Source organism: Podarcis liolepis (genome assembly GCF_965112155.1).
Source record: "Podarcis liolepis genome assembly, chromosome: 10".
Taxonomy (NCBI): Eukaryota; Metazoa; Chordata; class Lepidosauria; order Squamata; family Lacertidae; genus Podarcis; species Podarcis liolepis.
The window spans coordinates 21,121,845-21,138,021 of record NC_139562.1 but is presented as its reverse complement, the minus strand read 5'-3'; the positions used below and the strand labels follow the sequence as shown (position 1 = coordinate 21,138,021).

General features: G+C 44.0%; 1 protein-coding gene and 1 long non-coding RNA gene across 4 annotated transcripts in view; one reads left to right on the top strand and one right to left on the bottom strand.

The window, feature by feature from the left end:
• Positions 1-1,091: 1,091 nt before the first annotated feature.
• On the bottom strand, positions 1,092-9,359 carry LOC310687252. Its single transcript, XR_014516335.1, has 3 exons — positions 9,279-9,359; positions 6,464-6,522; positions 1,092-1,304 (listed from the first exon to the last, which is right to left on the bottom strand). It is a non-coding gene; the product is annotated as an uncharacterized lncRNA (long non-coding RNA).
• The window catches only part of SLC13A4 (solute carrier family 13 member 4), a 41,535-nt gene continuing 34,133 nt past the window's right edge, over positions 8,776-16,177 (top strand). Inside the window, exon 1 of one of the 3 annotated variants that reach the window (XR_014516297.1) lies at positions 8,776-8,974. Coding sequence is in view for 1 of the 3 variants with exons in the window: in XM_083462014.1 (XP_083318140.1) it covers positions 9,610-9,708 (99 nt within the window). In the remaining 2 variants the exon portion in view is untranslated. Of the gene's footprint in view, positions 9,709-16,177 lie in introns of all 3 variants that reach the window. The other 2 variants (XR_014516298.1, XM_083462014.1) reach the window with 2 other exon arrangements.

The window sequence follows — 16,177 nt, the reverse complement described above, 5'->3', positions numbered from 1 at the left end:
ATACAACTGCAGCCTTAATTTTTTTCCCCCAACTTGAAAACTGGTGAATGTTTGGGATCCACGGTGGAGAAAATACCCTTTCAATAAAATTCTCATTGATGAATTCATTAGCTTTTCAGCAGGGAATAATAGGGTTGTGCATTGGCTCTGTGTGCACCTCAGGTAATGAGGCAAATTGGTGTGATACAGGTCACAATATCATGCTCCTGAGTTAGATCAGGCTATTAACAGGTGAATTAGGGGATCCCCAGGGAAGTAGTTCTGTTGCCTCGGTTCCCCCATGCCCCAAAAATTCTGTGCATGACCTTCCTTTCCTTTCCTGAAAAATGAAATCAAGTTGAACGGTAAAATGTCTAGCACTTGAGAGGAGAGGGAATATATAGGAGAGGGGAGATGGGGGATCTTTCATTTTGATGGACATTTTGATTATCTTTTAATCAGTGAATTATTTTCCCAGTGCTCTTCACTGTCAGTGATTTAAAGGAGGAATGTTGAAGTAAACATGCGGTCTGCCTTTCTCCTCCATATTCTGGCTGCAAGAACAGGGCATAAGCAGTAGAGTTAGGCTACTGGGGTCTAAGAAAATAATCCCTTTTCCTAACAAACCATCAGAAATCATAGTGCCCTCTCTTTTTTCTTCAAGTCGGGTACTTCTAGGAAGTGGGGAGTGGGGAGAAAAAACAGTGACTTTTCTATTTTGTTATAACAAGATAAAATCACCTAGCATGATAGCCCCTGGACCTATCTAGAATCATAGAATCATAGAGTTGGAAGAGACCACAAGGGCCATCGAGTCCAACCCCCTGCCAAGCAGGAAACCCCATCAGAGCACTCCTGACATATGGTTGTCAAGCCTCTGCTTAAAGACCTCCAAAGTAGGAGACTCCACCACACTCCTTGGCAGCAAATTCCACTGTCGAACAGCTCTTACTGTCAGGAAGTTCTTCCTAATGTTTAGGTGGAATCTTCTTTCTTGTAGTTTGAATCCATTGCTCCGTGTCCGCTTCTCTGGAGCAGCAGAAAACAACCTTTCTCCCTCCTCTATGTGACATCCTTTTATATATTTGAACATGGCTATCATATCATATCTGTCCGAACTTTGACAGGTTACTTAACTGTCCTTGTGTCCCCATTTCTCAAATGGATTGCCCCGATCAAATTAAGAGAGGGAATGTGGTTTTTTGTTTTCCCACATGAAAATGGTAGTCTGACCTTGTAGGAGAACTGCTGTAGCTACCTGTCAGAAATTTGGCAGTATTCATTCCTTCAGAAGTGGGAACTGTGCCTGCAATTTGCATCCAATTCTGGAATAAAATAAAACAGTTAAATACTTTATTTCTTTCAGACAACAAACAAACAACAAACCACCTTAAATGTTCCCTGCATGGAAATCCCTGGATGGATCTGTTTGAACTTTGGCAGACTTGATCCATTCTGCAAGGGCTATTGGGCCTACAAATTACATCCACTTGTGTGAAAAGAAGTCATAGCCGCTTTTAGATTTCCCATTCTGGTCAATGGGAGCTAAATAGAGTGTTGGGCTTAACAGGTCAGATTTGGACCCAAATGTCAAACCAGAGCAACACAGAGCAGATCTGAAACAGATCAGGCTCCTTCGCATTGCTAGATACAGATATAAAATGAATATTGTGGTTGCTTCACATGCCTAGAACATACTTTTGGTTTAGCTTGGTTAAGAGATGATGACACAATTATTTTTGCAGTTACCCACTGTAAGAGATGAAAACTGAGTTATCCAGATCTCACTTTCCTCAGAGATTGGAGATGATATTAAAGGAATGGGGAGATAATCCCACAATTTCTGCAAATTAAACGAGGAACCTTAGCAACAGTGGCTTTTGAAGCCCCTTTGCACAGAAATGGTGGAGAGTCAGCATTTATTTTCTAGGAACACTAATATTTATATATATCTCCAAAAACAGAGCACTCGCAGTCAGACTGAAAGGGCCCAAGCAGCGTCAACGTCCTGGTATGGCTCCAAGCCTAGAGCTGACTCTGTGTGGGCTCAGACATCTGTTCAGCAATGGCAGATCAAAGATTCTACTAGCTGTGTAATTACACCATTCCTGGCTGTTCCTGTCCTGTGATTGAGTAACTCTGTGGCGTGAGTCATAATTTTGCTGTATCCCCTGCAGAATGAATAGTTTAGTTTAGGTCGCATTTGGTCAGCCAGTCAGAGAACCAACAGCAGGCAGCTCATCTTGTTTGACATGCAGTGGGGAAAGGAATCCGACTACATGTGTGTAGCAGGACCACATCTGTGTCACGGGACTCCAGTGATGGGAGAGCACACTCCATTGGATCTCAGAGAGTAAAATACCAGTTTGGAGGTGCCAGGCAGAAACAGCTGTGCCCTCTCACTCCTTGTCACCACTCTGCCTGGCTTCTGTTCAACATCCACTCAAAATAATGCAACATGCCATTGCCACCATGTGTCACACCGAGTAGACCAGCAATGTTGAACCAGTTGACTGTGGTCGCCAGGTAGATCGCCAGGGTTCTCCAGATCGATTGTGGGAGTGAAAAAAGAGATTGTCTGGTTGCTCCTGAGCGATCGTGACGTGCCCCGCCCCCAGAGCCATGTTGCATTGGCGCCACTTGTATTCCCCTCGTCTGTGGTAGAGTGGGGGGAGGAGGGATGGTTGTGGACTGCTTGGTGAGTGATTTTATGCAACCCTTTCCTAAAAAAGGCTCAACAACTCTGAGCAATGACAATGGGTAGATCACTACCAGTTTTATTATACAGCCATACCTCATGTTACGTCCGCTTCATGTTACTTTTTTCAGGTTACGTCCCGCAGTGACCTGGAAGTATCGGAAAGGGTTGCTTCCAGGTTTTGCCGCTCGCACTTGCGCAGAGGTGCAAAATGATGTCAAGCACATGCACAGAAGCGGCAAATCGCAGCCTGCGCATGCACAGATGCACTGCTGAGGGTGGCATTCTTTTCATGTTGCGAAGGGGCCTCCGGAACGGATCCCATTCGCAAGCAGAGGTACCACTGTACAGTGGTATCTCGGGTTACATACGCTTCAGGTTACAGACTCCGCTAACCCAGAAATAGTGCTTCAGTTTAAGAACTTTGCTTCAGGATGAGAACAGAAATCGTGCTCCGGCAGCAGCAGGAGGCCCCATTAGCTAAAGTGGTGTTTCAGGTTAAGAACAGTTTCAGGTTAAGTACAGACCTCCGGAACGAACTAAGTACCGTATTTTTCGCCCCATAGGACGCACCGGCCCATAGGACGCACCTAGGTTTTTTGGGGGGGGAATAAAGGGGAAAAAATTATTTTCCCCCCAGGTGCACTGTGCTAATCCTGAAGCTTGGGGCATGCGGAGCTCAGCCCGCCCCAAGCTTCTGGGTGCCGGCAAGGTCTCCGCTAGCCGTGGGAGAGCCGTGCGGCTCTCCCAGGGCTAGCGGAGCGCTGCGCTAATCCCGAACTTGGGGCGTGCAGAGCTCAGCGCGCCCCAAGCTTCTGGGTGCAGGCAAGCTCTCCGCTAGCCCTGGGGGAAAGTGCGTCTTATAGGGCGAAAAATACGGTACTTAACCCAAGGTACCACTATACTGGGAGTAGATCGCATCTCTATAGAGTTGGATGTGCCTGGAGTAGACCAATGCAGCTGCTCACACATTGCCTGCTGGAATGTACAGCCTTCCAGGGATGATTGTCCCTCTGTCTGCCCGCTTGGTTAGGGAGTCTTCCCTAAACCTATTTCAAAAAGTAAAAACCAGGAAACCACCCAAATTGTTGAGCTTTTCTTTACAAAAACGCCAAAAAACCACACCAAACCACCCCGATTTCTCGGTTTACTTCCTGAAGATCCAGGACAAACCACTGCCTTCTGGAAATTCTCACTGGATTACCAGAGAAGGATGGATAACAAAGATGATGGACTATGCCGAAATGGCGAAAATAACCAGGAAGCTCAGAAACCAAGCAGATAATAAATTTAATAAAGAATGGGAAAAAATTATAAGTTACTTAAAAAGCAACTGTAAGCAATGAAAAACATTGGCAGGATTTTAAAAAAAACCACTTGCAATGTAACAAGAACTATGGTATGAACTGAGTTTATATGATGCAGTTGGAAAGAATAACTATGGAACCCGTGGAGGGGAAATGGAGGGAAGACTAAGGATTCAGAGAATCCTATTTGTATATAATTATGATCTACATGTGAATGCAAATGTTAAATGTAAAACTGAATTTAATAATAATAATAATAATAATAATAATAATAATAATAATAATAATAATAATTTCCCCTGGATGTCACTTCCGCCTTTGAAATCCTGGTCATATCTGGGAAATCCCAGATGTATGACAGCCCTACCTACACATGCTGTCTGTGGTGCATTGGAAGAAGGCAGTTAGGAGAGACAGACAGCCCAGGTCAGCAGAATACAAGAATCGCCACCACTAGGCTGCTGACTCTGCTGAAACTGCTCCATAGACCTGGGATTAGCTGCCTAGATGCCAGATTGGTGTGCGCAGGAATTCAGAGGTGTCGAAGCGACTGCAAGTGTTCCCATTGACAATAAAGAGCTAACTCTCTGCCGTGTGTATTCCTTGGCTGCAAAGTGCCATTCATTTCTAGGCAATCTTACAGGGAGTCACATGCCAGTGCTGGGCAGGGCCAGAGCCAAAGGTAGACCGAGCAACACATGTAGAATCAAAGAATCATAGAATCATAGAGTTGGAAGAGACCACAAGGGCCATCGAGTCCAACCCCCTGCCAAGCAGGAAACACCATCAGAGCACTCCTGACATATGGTTGTCAAGCCTCTGCTTAAAGACCTCCAAAGAAGGAGACTCCACCACACTCCTTGGCAGCAAATTCCACTGTCAAACAGCTCTTACTGTCAGGAAGTTCTTCCTAATGTTTAGGTGGAATCTTCTTTCTTGTAGTTTAGATCCATTGTTCCGTGTCCGCTTCTCTGGAGCAGCAGAAAACAACCTTTCTCCCTCCTCTATGTGACATCCTTTTATATATTTGAACATGGCTATCATATCACCCCTTAACCTCCTCTTCTCCAGGCTAAACATGTATATTTTAAACTTGTATAACCCCTTTATCCCACATCAAGGAAAGCAAGAGGCATTATCAAAGTTCCAGGACACATTCCAGCCGGGCAAAAACACTTTGGGGGGGGCAAAGAAGGGGGAGAGTGCCAAGGTCCAGAGAGAGAGGGGGGCATTTGGCCTTCAGGCCTGGGCTTCACCACCCCTTCTTTATATAGAGAGCCATTGTTAAACTCTAAAGCACATTTCCCAGCACAGTGGGATTTCTCCCACAGTCAGAATGGAGTGTTGTTGATTTAAGAGCCGGCGTTGCTAGCTCTCTGAATAATACATATACAAACAAAGCATAAAACACCCTCAGGCTCCCAGTGGATCAATGAACCTTAGAAATAACTCTTACAACCCTCTGCTTCCTGCTTGTAAAATAGAGCTTTGTTGGCTTCCACCCTCCTCTTTTACTGTGGGTAATGTCAGAAGCACAAAATATGGGAATGACATCCATAAAGGTCTATTTTATTTACTAAAGCATCTCTAACGAAGAAGCAAAACACCCGTGCTTTGAGGCACGCTTGGATTCAAGGTACATTTATCAGTGGAGATAAGCAACAAGGCCAGCAGAAAGTGCACACAAGGTATTTAAAAGCCCTCATCACCACCATCTAATTTAGTTTTCTTTTTAAAAGAAAAGTCTTTCCAGGTGCTCAGAAAAGCTAGAGAGGCAACCAGGAGATAATGAGCTGGTCGCCAAGCATATCCTTAGAGCAGGAATGCAGGCATACCCTCCAACATTTCTCCAATTAAAATAGGGGCGCCCCATACCATAATGATAATTTTACTATTTATATCCCACACAACTGAATGGGTTGCCCCAGCCACTCTGGGCAGTTTCCAATATATATAAAAACATGACAAAATATTAAATATGGGGGGGGGGGACACATTCCCTACACAGGATTGCCTTCAGATGGCTCGGCAGTTGAATAACTCCATCCCCTCCAACATTTCTACAATGAAAATAGGGATGTCCTAAGGAAAAGTGGGACATTTCGGGATCCAACCAGAAACTGGGATGGCTTCTCTAAATCAGGGACGTCCCTGGAAAATAGGGACACTTGGAGGGTCTGGAATATAGAACTTAGGGAAGGGAATTCCACAGAGGCCATCTTGTCCAAAATCCAGCAATGGCATTAGCAGGTTTAAGTTACAGAAAGGTAGATGTCAGCTGAATGTTGTAAGATACTTCTTGATGGTAAGAGTCACTTGACAATGCAACCAACTATCTAAAGCATTGGTCTTAGACTAATAGGTGGACCCACTACCAGATCATGGCCTGATCCTGCAACAGCAGCACCTCTCTCTATCCCCAAATGCATTTCTGGGTTAAAAGTGGATCCCTGATCAGAAAAGGCTGAAGACTACTGACCTAGAGGGATGATGAGCTGTCCGGTGCTGGAAGTCTTCAGGTAGGTTCCTCTGGATTTCCTACTTTGAGAAGAAGCATGCGCACGAGGTGACAATGATGCATCTGACCTTCAGTCAAAAGATTCTGATTTTACTCAAAAACAACAACACTTTGGCAACGTGCCCCAGATTCTGGCCATTAATGCAGTTGCACATATAATTCTGGCAGCAAGCACAGAACCAAGAAAGCTCATCCAGCATTTTATTTTATTTTTAATTCCAGTCAGTTGAAAACAACCCTAATTTCAAGTTTCACTGATTTTCTAACTAAATGCCAGTCCTCTACGAACTCATCTACTCATTGCTTGGGAGTGGGGGAGTCACTTTAAAAATATATTAGTACTTTTCCTCTTTGGGATGGGGAGGTTTACCACTTCACATCTTTTTGCTATGAACTGTTTTTTAAACCTTTCTTCTTTGATACATTAAAAACCTCTGGCACATGAACAAAGAAGGAAGCCATTAAGGGAGTCGCAGGTCTCATTTATGCATCTATACATTTAATAAATGCATTTGTTTACATGATTTTTATCCCGCTCTCCAGCCAGAAAAGGCTCCCAGAGGGAGTAGGACTGGGCAAATCTGTCACTTTTGGTTTCTCTCACTCTCCCACTTTTCCAATCTTCAATTCCATTCTTCACCTTGTTACATCAGTTTGCTTTTTTAAAAAAGAAAAAGAAAAAGTTCTCAAGAAAATTCACCAGCATTTCTGTAGAAATTTCTCATAACAGACACATTTCTGCATGCAATTTTCACTAATATACACATTTCTCCTAGGCATAGTCTTCCTGCAAAATTCAGAAAAGTTCAAATTTCGATCAGGGGCTGTGTTTCGGTTCACATTCTGTTTCAAAAAGAGAGAGAGAATCAGGCAGATTCACCTTTGCATGTGAACTGAATTGAATTTCTCCTCCATCCTGGCCTACACCCCACACCCAGGCTAGGAATGAGTAAATTTCAGGGTAACAGGCAAAGTGTGGTGTGGCCATTAAATAAATCAAAAACAAAAGCTAGCTAGCTTTTTCCAGTAGCATTACTAAGCGTGTGTAAACAGGACTCAAGCTCCAGAAGGAAGGCAAACCCATCCCTCAAGGGGTGAGCTGCAGTTGACTCCGTGCACCAAGGTTCAGCGTACTTTCAAGCCCATCGGAATATAGGAAGCTCTCATACTGAGTCAGACCACTGGTCCATCTAGATCAGTATTGTCTACACTGACTGGCAGCAGTTCTCCAAGGTTTCATGCTGGGCACATTCCCAGCCCAACCTGGAAATGTCACGAATTGAACCTGCAAAAGCACATACCCTCCAACATTTCTCCAATGAAAATAGGGATGTCCCATTCCATAATGATAATTTTACTATTTATACCCCACACATCTTTGCCCCAGCCACTCTGGGCAGCTTTCAACATATATAAAAACATAATAAAACATTGACCATTAAAAAAAACACCTCCCTATACAGGATTAAGGGACACGGGTGGCGCTGTGGGTTAAACTACAGAGCCTAGGACTTGCCGATCAGAAGGTTGGCAGTTCGAATCCCCACGACGGGGTGAGCTCCCGTTGCTCGGTCCCTGCTCCTGCCAACCTAGCAGTTTGAAAGCATGTCAAAGTGGAAGTAGATAAATAGGTACCGCTCCGGCGGGAAGGTAAACGGCATTTCCGTGCACTGCTCTGGTACACCAGAAGCGGCTTAGTCATGCTGGCCACATGACCCGGAAGCTGTACGCCGGCTCCCCCGGACAATAAAGCGCGATGAGCGCCGCAACCCCAGAGTCGTTCGCGACTGGACCTAATGGTCAGGGGTCCCTTTACCTTTACATACAGGATTGCCTTCAGACAGCTCGGGCATCAGATAACTCCATACCCTCCAACATTTCTCCAATGAAAATAGGGATGTCCTAAGGAAAAGTGGGACATTCCGGGATCAAATCAGAAACTGGGATGGCTTCTCTAAATCAGGGATGTCCCTGGAAAATAGGGTCTGAAAGCAGATGCTCTACCACTGAGTTGTGGCCCTTCATCAAATATTTCTCTACTATAATCGTCTCCCACAGAGATTGAACTGCTTGGGAACCTGAGGCAGGAGCCAAAGGTTACAGAATGATATGGCCCCTGACTAATATTATGGGCACCACTATTTACACAGGCCTGCTTTATCGGTTTTAATGGCTAAAGTTGCAACTGGCGAACAACATGAGGTAAAAAGTGAATCATTCCGCATTGCCAGTGGGGAGTTTATATTTTCACAGCCATTCCTTGGCCTTGAAGCAGTCACACTGCCCAGCAGCTGAGCTGGGTGGTGGGGCCAGGGGTTGGGGGTGGGAGGGAATAGCACTTGTCTTGGAAGGATATTGGTTTCCCCCAATGCCATCCTCTTAGCAGGCGGAGCCGGGGCTCCTTTCCATCCCTCCCATTGGTGAGCTGCAATAGATTGGGACTTCCTCTCAAGTTTTTATCTCAAGATGAAGGTAATCTGTGTAAGAATTGCTTCTCTGTGCATTCCCTGAGAACTGCTGATCTGAGGGTAGGGAGGGAAAGGAGCAGAAAGATAATCTTTAAGCAGTTGAGAAATGTTACAGGAAAGAATGCAAAAAGCATAAAGGGAGAGAGAGGGAGAGAAAATACTTTTTTTTTATAAGCTGTGGGTTTTCTTCCCTATTTTAATTTGTGCTAAACTGAATGCTAACTCTTTAGTTGAGGTACACCTGAAAGTGGGTATACCTGCAAGAAGAAGAAAGCGAGGCTCAAAAAAACGTTTGGGTTTCTGCCTACCTGATTCATACTCCAAGCAAACAAACATGATGGGAGGCGAAAAGAAAATGGACTCCACGGAGGCCGCCTGGTGATTTTCCTGGTGGTGGCCAGAAGGAAGAACATTATGTTCCTCAGACACTTATGGTGCGATGGTCATGAGGAGGCACTAGTCAGTCCTACATAAAGGCAGAGACTCTCCAATGCATTTCACAACGTCCCCTTAAAGGAGAAAAGAAGCAAGAGCCGCCAATAACTCTTCCGTAGAAGGAGGGAACCATTTCCCCAGGGCTGGAGGAAGACCCTGAGGATTCCCATTGGGTCATCAAGGAGATACACCAGGAACAGAAGGATGACAGTAGTCAAGGAGCTGCTCCGCGCCAGAAACCTGTTGCTGGTTATCCTGATTCCACTCTTGTTGCTTCCTTTGCCTCTCTTATATCCCAGCAGTGTAAGTACTTTGCTTCTCTGTCCTCTCATTTTCACCATAACTGGATTGGGAGCCAGCCTGGTATAGTGGTTAGAGTGCTGGACCAGAACCATGGCTGAGAGGGGATGGGATGAACCCAGTCACTCAAGCTCAGCTTAACCTACCTTCACAGGGTTGTGTTGAGTATAAAATAGGGAAGAGAACTATTTACGCCACCTTGAGCTCCTTGTAGGAAAGGTGGGTTATAACTGTGATAAATAAATTAATGTGTTCAAGGAGAAAAGTTAGCAGGTCAACTAGGCAAAGCATTCTTGGCAAGCAGTCAGGAAGGTGTATGCGGGGGAGCAGGGAGAGTTGTGGTTCAATCCTCTACTCAGAAGTAAGCCTTATTGAACAAGTGGGGTTCAAATGCAACATTAAGGTGGCAGCCCCTTTGCCTCCGTTGCATGGGATCTCCATAGGACGCTACTCAGCTTTGATTATTTATTTCATTGAGGAATCACTTCGCGAAGCAACTTCACAATGCAACAAAAACATCTCTAAGACAATTGTGTATGCAAAAGGAGTTAAAACAGTTGCATATATATATATAAAACAATTAAAAACAGTTTTAAATATATAAATTAAATTCTTATAGCAAATTGTTCTGGATTCCAGCTTTACTCCAATGAAAATGATGCTGTTTCCAGGGTGGACTCATAGAAATGTAAAGTTGGAAGGGGCTCAAAGAACTCTTGACAGATGACCATCCAAGCTTTGTTTAAAATCCTCCAATGAAGGAGGCAGTCCATTCCACTGTCAGACAGCTCTTACAGTCAGAAAATTCTTCCTAATGTTTAGTCAGAATCTTCTTTCTTGTAATTTGGATCCATTGGTTCAGGTCCTCTGGAGCAGCAGAAAACAAACTTGCTCCATCATACATGTGACAGCCCTTCAGATATTTGAAGATGTTATAGAGCTTTGAGGATGGAATGCTCAGGAGGTTTTCGGTCGCTGAAGCTAAGTGATGCTTGTACTATTTTCTAGGTCAGCCTTTCTCAGCCTTGGATACCCAGGTGTTGTTGGACTACAACTCCCACCATCCCTAGCTAGCAGTGATGATGGGAGTTGTAGTCCAACAACATTTGGGGACCCAAGGTTGAGAAAGGCTGTTCAAGGTTGAGGCCATGTGGTGTTAATGTGTCCCACGTTGTTGGATCTGTTGCATTATCCGTAACTTCTCAGAAGTGTTCAGCAAACTTGCTTGACGTGCTGTTCGATGCTTTCATTGTCTGCCAGCCTATCTATTTATCTATCATCTACAAACTAAAACAAATATATAAAAACCATTTCAAATCCAATACTGATACTCATGAGAAAAAATGTGCTCTGCACATGCCCAGAAACATGCTGTGATTACATGCAGGGCTGAGCTGCCATGCACCTTTTTCCAATTAAGTTCTGTTTACAGTCTTGGATTCTAGATTTAAATATGCAGCTGTGAGTGCAAAAATACATGAGGAGAGGGAAACAGTTCTCCTTGGTCTCCTGTGATAATCTTAATCAAAGAATGAAGCTGAGTTGCATTATCATTTGAAGTGAAGGAAAAGGCAGATGAAATTTCCTCATTAATTTTGGAGACGAGTTTCCTTTCGCAAATGAATTTGCACTGCCGCAAATGCTCTCTAGGAAGGCAGCCTCGCTAACTTGGCAGTGTTTGTTTTAATGAAGTCGAGTTGCACCTTTTGATTAATTTGTTTGCAACTTGTTTAATTAATGGTGTCCCCTTGTTTATCAGGGTTGGAGTGAACAAATGAACAAATGGGCAAATTAGGCAAAGTCGAAGTCAGCTAAAACAAATTTCAACCTCATTAAACAAGTAAACGAAGAGCGAGGCAAAGGAAGATAAATGAGGTTTTTTTCCTTTCCTTTTGCCTCTCTTGAGCTGACAAGAGTTAAGCAATTACAAGCTTACAGACCTGGTGCGATGATGAAGATGGAATGACGGCATGATGAATTTAAAAAATCAAATTAGCCAGCAGGTAGTTACTCAATATAGAACTAAATAAGGGATGGGCAGGTCTGCTTCCAGGCCATTTTACTTTTGTATGCTTTTGCCCACAATTCTGTTCCACTCCTGCATTAATCTGCATTTCATATTCATATTTAAATGTGTATTTTCCTCTGAAAATATCTTTTGAAATTGGGAGTGGCAAACCCTTTTCAGCTCAAGGGCCGCATTCCCTCCTGGGCAATGTTCTGAGGGCCACATGTGAGTGGTAGGCGGGGCCAGAGGAAAAAGTGGGTGGGGTAAGCAAGGAAAATTTTACCTTGGCTAGTTTCACCCAGCCCTCTGTCTCCTCCATCTGAACAAGCAGTGGGCATTACTAGTGCTTAAGGGCACATTCCAGCCTGGCAAAAGCATTCAGGGTGCAAAGCAGAGCTAATAAGTGGGATGACCCAGAGAGAGGGGGTTGGTGGCCTTGGGGAGAGTTATGAGGGCCTGAGGCAGAGGCCTACAGGGCCACCCTGACTTAAATGCATATTTTGCTATATTTAAACCTCTAAGAACTGCATCACAAAATTTGGAGAAATGCAAAATCAAGTGGATTGCTATGGGCTGATCTGCACCTTTAGTCCGTAGAGGCACAGAACAGGAAATTCCATATATTTATTTCATGGAAACATTTATACGCTTCCCTTCTAATGCCCACAAATCACTCACAATGCCCCACATACAGCTTAAAATCACAATTTTAGATCAGTGGGAAAACAGCTGTTTGAAACGCTCAAAGAATAGTTATAATCAGCCACAAGCTGAAAACCAGTTTAAAGCACATGCCAACATTCCACATGCCTGGATAGACTTGCCGAAACAAAATTGCTTTTAGTGGGTGCTGAAAAGATTACAGGGAAGATGCCTGCCTCAGTTTCCAAAGTGCAGGCGCAGCCACACCAAAAGAGAGATTTCTTCCAACTGCTGAATGAGTAGTATGTGAAACCAGTAACAGTGCCAAAGGGGTTTGAGTGGGTATGCATGGAGTAGTAAAGCAATCCTGCAGGTAAACTGTGACAGGCTTCATATGCCAGCAGTAACACCTTTGAACTTGGCCCAGCAGCAGACTGGCAGCCAGTACAGGTTTCTGGGGTGAGGTGCTCAATGCTCAACCTCCCCTTGTTCTTTGGCTGCAGCAGTTGGCTGTCAGGGCTATTGTGCCCCTGCAGATGGAAGTTCTCTTTGGCTATCATGGCAGAGAAGTGGTAATAAACCTCTTCTCTGTGGTTTTGCGAATTCATGGAATTGTCTGAAGCTGTGCCGATGAGAGTGGAAGGGCACCAGGTTGGAAAAGGTGGCTTTAGGATTGGGAACCGTAACTCAAGTCAGAAACATCATGCTATTAAATGTGCTTGATCAGATTCAATTCAACTGTAGGCATTGGTTCCTCTCTTTCTCGCTCCCTGCTCACTTTAATTCTTTTGTAAAAACCTAAAAATTCAGTTAAACCATTCCTGGTTTTTCTCCAGTTTTCTCCATGCATGTCTCTCTTGCGCAGAGCAAAACACAAGATGGATGTTTGCACGCTTTGTTCTCTCAGAGCTTCCTACAAGCTCCACTCATATCTCCATCCAGAAATGCGAGAGATATTATAATACTTCAAGGACACATTCCAGCCAAACAAACACACTTGAGAAAGTTGCAGGGCAGGGACAGTGTGTTCCTAGCTTGTATTTTTATGTTGTGAACTGTCCCATGCTCTTCGGGTAAAGGATGGTACAATATAAATAATATAATATACAGTAAACCCACAACTTAAGTGCCTTTAACTCGTGTGCTTTACATGCTTGGCAAAAAAAAAAAAGATTAAAGGGGAGGAGGCTGGCATCTGGGGAAAATGACTTTGGCAATCCCACCCATTATTGAACCCAATATGTTTTGACGATATGCCATTTTGGCTTTAGGCACAATCCCCAGAATGTAATTCCCAGATAAATTGCAGGGCTTACTGTTGTTATAGTAGGGGTTATGTAGATTTGCAAAAATGTGTATATGAGGGGAAATTGCTTACTGCATTATTATTTATTAAATTTCATCCAAAGTCCACAGGGCAGTTGACAACATAAAAACACAAAAATACACAACATAGTAACAAACGAAAACAAGAAACAAAATGCAGAATGATGCAGAAATGTTGAGAGCTGAACTTGGGAGAAATGAGAAACTGAAATGAACAGATGGGCGTCTGCCATGGGTTCGCTCGTTGAGAGTCCTGCATTCTAGGGGGTTGAACTAGGTTCCCTTCCAACTCTACAGTTCTATGAAATCGGCAGATTCACTCAGGCCGAATGATAAGGCATCGAACCAGCACCCAATTATCCCATGTGTCCACTGGTTTCCAAAACACCATCTTTAGAAGCGAGACTCAGCTGCAGTGCTCCCCTCCCTCTGGAGGATCATAAGCTGCAGTTTAGAATGACTAATCAAACTGATCCTTTTGTGTTCTGCACGAAGAATCGAAGCACAGACAATAATTTAACATTGCGTAACTCAGTCAGAAAGAAAACCCTGCGGTCTTTCTCGGTGGATCAAGTGGAATGGAAAGAAATTAGCGCAGAGTGCCTACTCACGACAAGCTGGTTTCTAAGCACTTCTTCATTAAATAGCCCAGTTATCCGATAGCCTAGTTACTTGATCATTAAATAGCCCCACGGAGGCCGATTATGGTTTAGCTGAGATTAATAAAACGGCTGTTGTGAATCACTTTTCTTCCTGATGGCTTGCCAGTCAGCCCTTGGCTGTTAGTCATCATGTCTGCATGGCATCTTGAGGTCCAAAAGTAGTGTGGTAGTGGACAGCTGGTGCTGTGAAGAGACAATGCGAGTGGTTTATTGTCCTCGTGCCCTGTGAGCTTCCTGGAGGAACCTGATTGGACGCTGTGGGAACGAGATGGACAATGGTTTGGTCTGATCCTGGAGGAATGTAGGAAGCGGCCTTATACAGAGTCAAACCACTGGCACATCTAGTATTATCTATGTTGATGGACTGCAGCTTCCCCAGGTTTCAGGCAGGAGTCCTTCCCAGTTGTCCTTCCCAAATCTGGAGATGCCAGAACCAGGGACCTTCTGCATGTAAGACCACTCTACCACTGAGCTTCAGTCCTTCTCTGTAAGAGGGTTCTTCTTTATTATTATTATTTTTAACTTTAACCATAGCAGTTCTAAAGCTGCTCAAAAAACCAGCCGCAATGTGTTGATTAAAACCTGAGAAAATGTAGCTCTTTAAACCACCAGTGTATATTATATGAAGCAGGTGCCAGGCAAATGTCATTTTACATGATCTTGAAACATTGGCAGTCCATATAAGTACTCCACAGACAGGTTTGTGAGGCTGGTGGGAGAGCTTTGCTTTCTTCTTCCCTTACCTATGAAAACAAGGAAGGAAGACAAGGTCTCTTCCATTCATGATTCTTCTAAGCCCAGTTAGTCATTTTGAACTAGCCAGATCCCAAATATTATTGAATCACATCTCAAGAAGTAGCTCCACCTGGGATTTCCACTGATACTATCACTAGACGTGTGGTGACCAATAGAAAAAGTTTTGAATCTTTATGCTAGGGTTGCCATATTAATTTCAACTCCAGGACACTCCAAAATTGTTGAGCTTTTTTTTATATATATAACCAAAAAAGCTAGATTTTTTTCAATTGACTTGCCTAAAATCCAGGACAAAGCACCACCTTTCAGACCACACACACACACTCCCGGACATCAATTTCACCTTTGAAATCCCAGACCTATGGCAGCCCTACTTTATGCTGGATAGTAGGATAGTAGGGGTCTTCTTATGTTCAGCCACTTTGATACTTGCTTTGGTTTATTGTTTCATTTTTGACATTCATAAGCGGCTTTGCTAGTAGAATATCCATTGTTTACATACAAAAGATGCATACATTAAGCCTCATTTAAATCTCTTGTAAAAATCCATGTCTGCAAAGTCTTTCCTGAATTAACATTGGCTGAATGAATCTTTCCCCTCCCCTGAGTATCTGTTGCCACTTAATGCGCCCCATGATCCATTCTCTGACACATCCAACCTTATCCTCCCTCTTTGGGGTGGGGGGGGGCAGGGGGGTGCTTCCACAACAGCGTGGCAGGAGAATGGATCCTTCACCTTTGCACCCCTCTGCACTCAAGTTCTAGGCGTTTCCCCACTCAGTTTAGTTTCATTTCCCAGAAAAGAAGGAGGTGAGGGGATGAGATGAGGCAACATTCAAGACTTCAAGGATCACCTCTCCCCACGTGAACCAACCGAGACCTTACAATCATCATATGTGTGTCCTGCCTTGGAAGGTCAGGAGGGTGGCAACATGACAAAAGGCCTTCTCAGTGGTAGCTTCCTGCTTGTGGAATGCTCTCCCTGGGGAGACTCGCCTGGCACCATCATTACATAGCTTGAAGGCCATGCATGAAAATGTTTCTTTATTGCCAGGCCTTTGGCTCTTAATTGTCTGTG